We start from the raw sequence: 11,857 nt of genomic DNA on the forward strand, positions 1-11,857 counted from the left end.
TGCGTTATTTCATTCAAACATTATTTAACTGAGAACGTGTAGTTAATAACTTAAACATACCAGCAGACTAATACCACCACAAAATGACAGCGAAGAACAGTTTATGATAACCCTCATAAATAAAGTTGTTGACAGTACTGCTGTCTTTTGAACAAAGATTTCCCAATACAAGTTGTTCAAAGTTCAGCTTCTCACTAAAAATATTCCAATGCCTTCTTTGATATAGTTAAATGGAGATCAGTTATTTACTTTTCAGAAGCTAATTAACCACTTTCTTTAAAACCCGAGTTATTGTTTATCTTCAGAGGCATGTACAATTCAGGGCTTCGTGATCCTGTGTGTCCCTCAAAGGTCAGTTCTTCCCTATTGCTCAGTGGGTCAAAGGTCATTCCTTGTGCTAATTATTCCAAAGGAGGTGGAGTGGAGCGAGGCCTGTTTTCCTGGATCGACTCCAGACATCTGAACAATAGTGAGCCAGTGTATGTGTATGTCTGTGTGTGTGACAGTCTGGGTGGTCCACAGCCGCACTACACTGGAAGAGTGGGTGGTGGTGGTGGTGGTGCTGGTGTGTGTGTGTTCTTGTTTTGGTGTGCAGAGCAGTCCCCTGCTTTTTTTGCTAATATTTGCAGAGTACCCAATACCATCCTGAGACTCTTGTCAAGGGTCACTGGACAGTTGAGTGCACTCTGGAGTTTGCCAACTGTGAAATATATAAATATGAAGCATGTGTAAGATTTTTCACATACTAGTTGTGAAAACACATATGCTAGTATAGAATATATGGCCTTGGTATAATCTACCAAGACCATATATTTGAGTGTCTGGGCTTTGGGGTTTCCCTTGACTAACTGATCTCTTCTTGTTTTACTGCTTTTAACAATGATTTCCTTTTCTCACTCACCTTCATGTCACCTGAGTCACGGGCAATCGTGGCTCAAGAGTTGGGAGTTCGCCTTGTAATCGGAAGATTGGACAGTCTCGGTCGTTGTGTCCTTGGGCAAGACACTTCACCTGTAGCCTACTGGTGGTGGTCAGAGGGCCCGGTGTCGCCAGTGTCTGTCAGTGCGCCCCAGGGTGGCTGTGGCTACAATGTAGCTTGCCATCACCAGTGTGTGAATGTATGGGTGGATGACTGGATGTTTAAAACCCTTGGGGTCCTTGGGGACTAGAAAAGCGCTATACAAATACAGGCCATTTACCTGCTCTCTCTGCCTTAAGACATTCGCATGCTTGCTCTCTCTCTTTCTCTTTCTGTCTTTCTGATCAAGTAAGAGCTTTTTAAGTAATGGTTAATCATGAGCACCTTAAAAGCCTGTGGTATGTGGTTTGAAGAGAGATTCATCATATTTAAATGTGATGCATTAATTAATGTTTTAACTTCTTTAAGCAATACTTGTTAAGTGGGTCTAAAAGGCATATTGATAATTTAGACGAAAGCATTATTGAAATTAACTCAAAGATAAATAGGAAAAAGTAAATAACAGCAGTTATTAAAGTTGCTGTATTTAATGGCACAGGTTGTGAATATCTGATTCTCTAATAGTTACAGTTTTTGTGAACAAGTTGAACAGCCACAAGGAGACTAGAGACCAAGATCAAAGTAGCATGGAGGGAGTTAGCCAACTATTGGAGCTGCAGAAAGTTGCGACAAAGAAGGTACCTAACAAGTATAGCAAGCTGTACATACTTGAGGCCCTGGAAACCCCCAAGCAAAGACTCACAGCCTTGGTAAGAACAATATTCGGGCTATCAACACCTACACCCTGCCTGTGATCAGGTACCCTGCTGGGATAATAAGTTGGTCCAAATTCCTTTGGAAAAATAAACCCCCACGTATAAGCTTAAAAACACTACAAAAGACCAAGGATAAAGGAGGACTAGAACTGCCTAACTTTCAGCACTACTTCTTAGCCAACAGGCTTCAGTTTATCTCAGGATGGCTAAAACATACCCTCTTAGATGAACCTTGGCTAGATGTAGAACAAGCACTTTGCAATAATCTAGAGATCTCAGACCTACCATTTATCAGCTCAAACATCCAACGACATGAATGCTTTAAAAGCATCAACATCAGCTCTTCTCTGACAGCATGGTGGGAGTTTCTAAAATTGACAGCGTCTTCATTAATCCCATGCAAACGTATACCTATCTGGAACAACCCTGACATATTACAAAACAATAATATGATAAACTTTTCAGATTGGAGTGGTAAAGGAATCGAATATTTAGAACATATACTAGAAGGAACAGAATTTATTTCATTTGACGGACTAGTTACACAATATGGGATCAACAAGAAAAGATTTTTAGAATATCAACAAATTAAATCCATAGTAAAAAAGAAATTTAAACCGGGTCAAGTTGAACTACAAACACCACCAAGTGTGGTTCAATTTCTTACTCTTAAAACCCCCAAATTACTATCCAAAATATACAGAATGCTTTCTAAAACAGATGAATCAATATCACTTCTTATTGCAAAATGGGAAGCGGATTTATCAGTTAACTTAGACCTAAACTTCTGGTCTCAGATTTGCTTAAAAACCTTTCATCTAATTAGAAATCCCAGTCTTCAATTAATTCAATACAAAATATTACATAGAGTGCACTATACAGGTCATCGGATGTTCAAGATGGGCTTTACGTCTACCAACAACTGCTCACACTGCCAAACCAATTCACCGGACAATTATATCCACGCTCTTTGGTTCTGTCCACCAGTTCAGAAGTTTTGGCGCGAGATATGTGAAGACTTATCAAAGTGTCTGAAATGTAACATTCCAACTTCCCCCTTAGTGTGTTTGTTGGGCAGCTTAGATAATGTCACTTCAGAAAAGAATATCGCCCATATGGTTTTCACTGCCCTATGCATAGCCAAGAAAACAGTCCTCATGAACTGGAAAAATAAAAATAATCTTAATTCTAACCAATATAGAAATGATCTATTCGATTACATTAGTCTTGATACAGCCTCTGCCACCACATCAGATCAATTGCTCTGGGCTCCTTTGATCAGCTCCATCACCTAGTGGGGGTGGGGGGTCATAGTTTGGTCCCGCCTTCACTGTTGTGATTGGTGTGGGGGGCGCTCCGTCTCTGGGCTGGGCCCCGGGCCTCGGGGGCTCGGGTCCTGGTTGGTGGGTTGCCGGGGTTGTGGGCAGGTGGGTGCATGGGGGCCCGGCCCTGGAGCAGGGTGCCGCCGGTGCATCGAGCCACCTGGGGGGCTCTTCAACTGGTGGGGAAGATTGTCACATCTTGCAGGAGCTTTCCTCTCCTCAGGGGCTCTCTCTGCAGGAGGGGGAGATACAGGAGAGGTGGAGGAAGATCTCAGCCTGGGTGTTTATTGTCTTATGTAGTCTGGAAGAAGAGTGGATGGTGGGGTGGGTGCAGTTTTCTCTGTGGTGGGGTTGGGTGGACTGTCCCGGGCTCTGTCGGGCCGGGAGGCGCTGCTGCGCTGGGCCCCTTTTCCCTGGCGGGTCGCGGAGTATGGGGGTGCCTACTGGGGTCAGCGGTGGAGCTGGCCCCAGGGAGGGGTCACTTGCCCCTGCCTTCCTTCCCTCCCCATCTCCAGCTGCCTCCCTTTTCCCGCTCCACCACAACCACCCACACATGCAGGGCCTTGGAGTAGGGGTATGTCACCAGGGTGCAGAGGAGGCCAACCCCCCCCCCCCCCCCCCCCCCCCCCCGTCCCCTTCTGGCTGCCTCTGCCTCAATTTTATCCCACAACTTAGACATTCACATTACTCACACTCTCATTACACATACATATAGGATCTTGGGGGTGGGCACGATACACGGAATCCAAATTACCATCAGGGTGTACACCTCACCCCTGGCGTCGTTGCCCACCTCTCAATGTTAAATACACGTAGACATTGAGGGCTAACAGGAGGGACCATGCGCTTACCTGTTGCTCTCTGGCAGGTAGCTCCATGCCCTCCTGGGTTTTAAATGCACCTTAGAACACACATGCATCAACACTACAATGAGCGGGTGGAGGGAGGTTTGGAGTCTTCTCTCACCCCCATTCTCTGCGGCCTGCTGGAGCGGGGGGGCTAGGAGGAGGAGTTGGCCGTCCGACTGCGGTCTGGAGTGTGGGGCCTCCCTGCTGCTGTGGAGTCGGGGCGGTCTGCCTCTCCCCACCGCAGGGAAAAGGGTAACACCACCTGGGTCTGGGTGCAGTTCCCCCCTCCAGGGGCAAGGGTACCTAGACCCGGTTCGTAGAGTACGCTTGGGGAGTGTGATCGTGTGTACAGCGTCTCTTTATGTCTGTCTCCACGTTGGTTGAGTGTGGAGTAAGTGCATATGAGAGCATGAGGGTGGGAATGGATGTTTGTATCTGTGTGTGCCTGTATGTCTGTGTCTATATGTCAGGTTGGGTGTCAGGCGCCACCTCTCTGGGGACATCTTAGGCCCTCCAAGGTTTGGAGGCCTATCTCCCCCTACCACCACTTCCCCTGCCAGTGGCGGACTCCCTCAGGTGTCGGTGCGTTGGTGGTTCTTTGTGTCCGGGGATGGCCGCTTATCGGGGCCTGGAGCCTGGGGCTCGCTCGGGCCACTTCGGAGGTGGGGTGCCCCCGGCCTCTCGGCCTGGGGCTCGGTCACTCAGGCACGGCTGGCTGCCGGCGGAGCTCACGGGCGCGTCACTGCAACTCCCCCTGGCTTCTGCTCCGCGGCTGCTGAGTGAGCCCTCATCTCTGACTCTCCTCAGCTCTTTCTGGGACAGTGGCGCGGCTGCCCCTCTGTTGGTCTTCCTTGGTCTCTTGTGTTCTGGGGGCCTCTGGATGTCTGGAGTTTTGATCTCCTCCATACCTGCTTCATGCCCTGGAGGATGGGGCTGTGGCCCCCCCACACCCTCTAGCAGATCATTACATGAAGGAACCTTTTAAAAAAAAAAACAAGCGCGTCCATGCTCACAGGTGTACACACGGGTGATCACACCCACAAACTACACCCTTTTTGGCTCCTACCTCAAAGCACACTGTGTTCTGTTGATCTTATGTGCTGCACAATAATGTTTAATATTTAGTATTTACTGTCATATTCCCATATATCATTGTGATGTTGTTTATTCTATTACTCTTGTTCTCTTCTGCTTGTTTTCTTTTTTCTTTCTCAGCAGGTGATCCAGGTGATTGATATATGCATTTTTTTTCTTTTTTTTTTCTGCCCGTTCTGTTGGTTTTTGTTTTTTGCCCTTCTCCCCCGTCCCTCTTCTCAGCTGTTTCTCTTTCCCTCTTTCTTTCTCCCCTTCTTTCCCCCAGTCAAGTCTGTCCCGTATTCAGTAAGTGAAAATAAAATGAACAATAAAAGGTGAATCAAATGGACTATTACGGCAAAGCTGGGATGGTCAATTTGGTAAAGTAAATCCGTTGGGCATCTTTCTTTGCCTTTAGACAACAATTCTGATGGCAAAAGAGCCAAACGGGACAGGCAAACAATATATATATATATATATATATATATATATATATAATAAGTTGGCCAAAGGAGGAGATAGAAGCCACTGACATCAAGACCAGGAAGCTCCTGATCATGAATGGAGGGTTTCACCCCAAATCCAGCACCCTGAGGCTGTATGTTACACAGAAGGAAGGAGGCTGGAGACTGGTGAATGTCAGCACCACAGTCCAGGATGAGGTGCGAACATCCACGAATACATCAGGAAAATGGCCCCAACCGACCACATGCTCAGTGAATGCCCCAGGCAGCAGAAACCCAAGAAAGGAGTCTATCAGACCAGGAAAGACCCCAGGTGCAGGCTGTGTAAAGATGCCCCTGAGACAATCCAGCACATAACAGCAGGGTCCAAGATACTAGCTGGCAGGGCATAAATTGAACGCCATAACCAAGTGGCAGGCATAGTATACAGAAACATCTGTGCCGAGCATGGCGTGGAAGTCCCGAGGTCAAAATGGGAGATCCTGTGGGACTTCCAGATACAGACGGACAAAATGGTGGTGGCTAACCAACTGGACATAGTGGTGGTAGACAAACAGAAGAAGACGGCCGTAGTGATCGATGTAGCGGTTCCAAATGACAGCGACATCCAATACCAAGAGCTCAGAGAAGAGCTGGAGAGGATGTGGAGGGTGAAGGTAACAGTGGTCCCAGTGGTAATCGGAGCACTAGGTGCGGTGACTACCAAGATAGGTGAGTGGCTCCAGCAGATCCCAGGAACAACATCGGAGATCTCTGTCCAGAAGAGCGCAGTCCTAGGAACAGCTAAGATACTGCGCAGGACCCTCCCCTCAGGCTTCCAGGCCTCTGGTAGAGGACCCGAGCTTGAAGGATAGACCGCCCACAGGGGTGAGAGGGGAGTACACATATACACAAATTAGTTTTAAGTTGGATATCCTGGAGCTCGACGTAGTGTTGAAAGAGGTTTAGTTCACCACTCCTAATGATCTTTATATCTTGCATATCTTGCATACATATTCTGACAGCTCTGTTGTGGCGATTCTCTTACTTTATCCCAATGAACCAGTATTAATAGGCCATAATTTTTGTTATTGATCTTGTGCAAATCAAACTATAACAAATGGCTATGTTGTGTATAATTCGACGTCACTCGCCTGTAGCTGACAGGCATACGATGAGTGCTGAAAAGGAATTAAAAAAACAAACAAACAAACCTGGCCATGGGAAATTTTTACATTATTCAGCTTCGAAAGACCTACTATTCTTCTCAGAGCCTGAGCTGAAAATGAAATCAAAACTACAGATTTGCAAGTCAAATCCACATTCTGTGAAAGCTACATGACACAAAATATGTGGACACCTGAATATTACACCCATATTCAACTGCTGAACATCTAACTTAATCTGGCTCCACGAGATTACATCCATTCACTAGTGGTTGGTTATGGATGTTGGGTGATAGTGTTTTTTCCTCTTTTTTGTCCTCTAAGGATTTGTTTTGGAGCTCACAGATGGTAAGTGTCATTACAGGTTGAAGTCAGTGACAACATGTTATTTTAAGAGCCACAGACAAGGAGTCTCAGGCTGAAATAATAATAAATCTTTAAAAAAATATATTTTGATAAACACTGAAAATGAGTCCAACACAATAGAAGGGCTAATAAAACACCACCACGACAGGACAGTGTGTGTGCACTGAGTGTGTGCTCAGCTTTCCTTAATGCACATGTTACTCAGAACATTAACCACCATTAAAGCTTGCAGGTAGCAGCTATAAGGACTATGTTAAGTAACTTAAATGTTACATATAAAATTAGAAAGAAGTATGTTGAAGTAATTAACTGAGTAACAAACTCAGTAGTGGAAAGTCATAAAACAATATTTAAAATAAATAAATAAATTCAACATTAATTCATATTGTAACAAAATTTAATTAGACCAAAATTAAAAACAATGTTACACCTGGTTTATGATAATTATAGGATTTGAAAAATCCCAAGCTGACTGAAATATTAAAAGTGTTGATCTTAGGAGGAAGTGAGACAGAATTTATTTATTTATTCTGTGAATGGAGGCTTACAGGTGTGCCCAAACCCTAACAGTCTTCAGAGTGCTGCTTGGGGAAACCCTATATGATAAGCAAAAAAGAGAAACTAAAATGAAAGTTGAATTTGAAGGTGCATATTTCATACTAGCATAACATCTGGTTTCAAATTCCAACTCTGACTTCTTTTCAAATCCATATGAGCTTACTTCTAAATGCACGCAGTCCTCACGTAGGTTTCCCTGACTCTGATGGTAATAACTGTAATGGGAGCCCAATTACAGGGGCCTCCTCACTTAAGGTCACACAGCAACCAGCAAATTACCAACAAGCAACCACATAATTACTCTTATCCTGCTCACCATCCCGTCATCCTCTGCTCTGTAGGGTCATTACTGACGGTGCTTCAGGGCCTCTTCCTTTCTCAGTGTTTACCACATTCCTCCCATACTTTAGCCTTACTTGCATGGGAAGCTCCAGACCAACGCGACAGTATCTGTCTATGTTTGTATATAGGACTGAAACAGCTGTTACAGACTGAAAGGTCCTGTCTGAACTTGTGTGTCTCAACTCATTTCCTGACGTGCAGTTGCTTTTCTTTGTGGGGAGAGATTTCTGGGATACTGTGAAAGGTGAGAGGAGGCCATGTGGTGCTGGATACCAAGAAGCTCAGATCTCCTCAACTGCTGTCATGTGGAGTTTAACTGTATGTATGTATAGCCGTATAGCAATGCCTCCCATGATAGTTGCTGGCTTTTTGGCTTTTTTTGCACTTAATATTTTAACACATAAAATCTTCATTTTGTATTTATGTTTTGCAATTTTTAAAAAAAGGCAAGTTAACCCGTAGATCATATGTAGACATTATACATAACATTAGATCTCTGCAGATATCTGCATGGATGGCCTGGTGCTCTCTTTGGTTCTATAGTATATAGTATAATTTAATAAAATTAGTTTATTATTTAATTTCAGATAATCTAAAAGGGGATTTGACCAAAATCTTTGCAACACTAGTATAGATTGTTTTTTAAAGACAAGAACACAGCAATGTAAAGGAAGACTGAAACAAGAATAGGGATGATTACCTCATTTTTTCTTAAATGCTCTTTGTAGAACAGTGCATTCTGTTTTATTTGTGCTCCCTGTGTGCAGCAACAAAATGAGGTGGTTTTCATGAGTCTGTTTTATGAATGATATCCCAGGTGTTTAGGAATGGTTGGAATCAGGAGTGAAGTTGTTTCAGAAAGGAATTTACCCACATCCTTGTACATAGTACATATAAGGACACTTTTTCAGAAGAGGAAACTCATAGCAACTGTGAAGCATTGTGGTGCAAATGTTACAGATTGCTAGTTAATGCTTTCCTACCCAGGGGACCATGTGACTGTAGAAGAAGTTTTAGAGCTTTTACTTGCCCATAGGCTGACTGCATAAAGGTGTTTTGATGGTAGACTGCTTACAGCTATACTTTAAATGCCTATCCAACTGCTTAGAAAGTAAAACAGACCCTCTTCCTTCAAGTGGGCCAAAAAAAAAAAAAAGAATGTGAGTGATATTTAAGAGACAAAAAGTGGATCTATGCAGGAGTGATGGCCTTTTTTTTTTGGAAAAATTCTTATTCGAGTGCATAGTTTTTCTCCCATACTGTTTCATTTATTCTGTCAGAATCCTTCCTTCTTCCTTTGTTTTTGCTTTTTCTCTTTTTTCCAGATTCTTGTCTTTCGTTCTCTTTAATGGAATCACAAAATATATGGAATTAAATGGAAATGCCACCAAAACAAAGCACACACTTTCACAGCTCAGCATTGAGTCTCCATACCCTCCCCATGCGTGTTTCCTGTTTTCCTCATGACTGTCTGTTTCCAGCAAGTCTGTTTGTTTGCACACATGCTCTCGAAGGACTCCCTTTAGTGTGACTCTTCCTGTTTTCACTAGAACACAGAATTAAAGAATGCACGGCGGTAGATACATAGTACGCTGGCACTTAAACACAGGTTTTTCTATTATGAGCTCATGGTAAACATAGTGTAATTTCACTCCTCAAAGGTTACATACTATACTACACTACATAATTCAGGAGGATCGTTGTTGACATTGTAAACATCCTTTTTGTGTTTTACATTACCTCTCTCTGCCGGCAACAGTTGATATGCTTCTGTTACCAAAATATACTAGAGCTTGGTGCTGGTGCAGCAGTAAACATGTCATGTTTGCTGCTGGACAGCTGTCAGTGTTGTGAGATGAAACTGGCATTACTGTTGCGTTTATGTGCCAAAACAGTGTCAGCTGCAAAAATATCACAGCGGAGAATTAATGTTAAACTTTAAATATCAAAAAATTCACATTGACGTAAAAAAAGAAAAAGAAAAAAAAGATTAAGTCAATAATCACCCCATGAATATAAAGTGAAATAAAAAATCAAGCTTGGTGGATAAAAGGCTCCTGGAAAATTTGAGAATTTGATCATCCTTACAAATATTAGAAAGTGTGTAATGATGCCATTAAAATAAAAACATGCACATCTTTCCATATTTTTGCGAGCTTTGGAGGGTCAGTTGTTTGTCTTCTTTTTGAGATTCTTTTCCCTCTTCTTCTTTAACAAAATAAAAATACATATATGGACACACACTTTCACTACTCACCATTATGAAACTCCATCCTACCCCCATGAGATTTCATTATTATTTATAATGACAGTAAAACTGTAGCCGTCGCATTGAAATGTAATTATTATGTGATTGCAATGTTCAAAATTTGGTGTTTAATCTGGATTCATGTTGTGTTGTCGCCACCTACTGGTGGGCCTGAGTGTGGCGCTTTGTGGTGCGCATGCTTTGGGGTGAGGCTCAATTAAGCGCACGTGTCACCAGAGACTGAAGGCTCGAGCCAGAAAGAGAATGCTAGCCTGTGCAAAGGGTGGAAATATAGACGATATGGACTACAATTGCTCATGAATGTTCAGTAGAAAGGCGCACACGGTATGTTGGTGCATTTACTTTGTGTGTATGTTTTATTTGAGTTTTAATTTTTGTTCTGCTGATGTAATATCCGTGTTTTTCATTGATCATTTCACCATAGTTTTTCACTGTGTTTGCTGGTGAAAAGAAGATTAAAATACTGGCTGAACATCAGTTGGAGCATGGCCCTTTATTCTACTTCGAACATGAAAAACCTTCAGGAGCAGTTACAGTGAAAAACGTGGCCTGTTATGGAGCAAGCAGCCAGAGCCCTGCACGCCATTCTTCCAAGACGGCAGCCCACGTGGAAGAGTAGACTGTGAGTTCTTACATCAGCGAAACGTTTGAACTGCATAAAGAGATCTAAGAAAAGGCCAAAAAGAAAATTGTATGGTGTAGATATTGTACATTTGTTCATTTATTGAAGGTTTATTACTGTGCTGTTTGATATTTAAGGTAGTGTACTCTGGGTAAGTTTCCTTTTATTGTTCTAAGTTGTTGGTTCAAAACATTGTAATGGAGCAGAGTACACAAGAAACTCATATCCTTGAGCAAATACTTATAGCCTTAGAAGATGAAAAGGCACAGTTAGAAAAGAAATTAGAAACTGAACTTGAAGATGCAGAAAGAGAAGAAGTTGAAGCACGCATAGGAGAAATTTATGGAGACCTTGAAATACACAAAATAGGGCTGCCTCAGCCATCATCTAAACCTGACGCAGAGGTGAGACGGACAGACCGTCAAAGGCAACTAACAGAAAAAATGCGTGAGTTTAAACAGACAGAGATAACAAGCAAAGAAAGAAAGTTTATGTCAACATATTTAAACTTTAAGGCAGAAATTCAGCTCACTAGGTCCAAACTTAAAGAAGAATGTTCTAAAGCAGAATTAGCTGAAATGATCAAGTCAGTAGAAAAATGTGAGTTAGACCTACAGCAAGATTATGTGGCTTTACGTGCACTGACTACACCATCTCAAGATATGAGAAGAAAGATGGATAGCTGTACTTCAGTTTCTGCTGAGATGATGATACTTCTGAAAAGGCGTTACGCAGATGTTGACAAAGAGTTTGATGCAGGAGCTGTAAAAGAATCACTCCTTCAGTTACTCCAAAGAGAAGGTGCAGAATCAATTTATGGCTCAACTGTGTCTAGAGCTGGAAGAAATAGCCAGCACAGCCATAGTCAGCAAGGAAGTCATGTATCTGCAAGGAAAGCAGAGGCAGCAGCACGACTGGCATCAAAGCAAGCTGAAATAAACAGAGAAATGGAAATATCTGCCCGGAGAAAGGAGATATTAGCTCAACAAGAGCAATTGAAAATGTTGGAAAATCAAAGAGATCTTGAGGTCATTCAGGCAGAATACAATGTATATGCTGAAGAGGAATCAAAAATGAATGCTGAAATAAGAAATTGTGAAGTAAGGAGTACTT

General features: G+C 42.8%; 1 protein-coding gene across 1 annotated transcript in view; it reads left to right on the top strand.

Moving 5' to 3' along the window:
- Window positions 1-10,816, top strand: part of poc1b (POC1 centriolar protein B) — a 78,548-nt gene extending 67,732 nt beyond the window's left edge. Inside the window, exon 11 of the mRNA XM_082539221.1 lies at window positions 10,547-10,816. Within this exon, the coding sequence (XP_082395347.1) occupies window positions 10,547-10,741 (195 nt within the window). The 3' untranslated portion in view covers window positions 10,742-10,816. The remainder of the gene's footprint in view (window positions 1-10,546) is intronic.
- Window positions 10,817-11,857: the final 1,041 nt, after the last annotated feature.

The sequence above is a fragment of the Aulonocara stuartgranti genome (genome assembly GCF_965226115.1).
Source record: "Aulonocara stuartgranti genome assembly, chromosome: 7".
Taxonomy (NCBI): Eukaryota; Metazoa; Chordata; class Actinopteri; order Cichliformes; family Cichlidae; genus Aulonocara; species Aulonocara stuartgranti.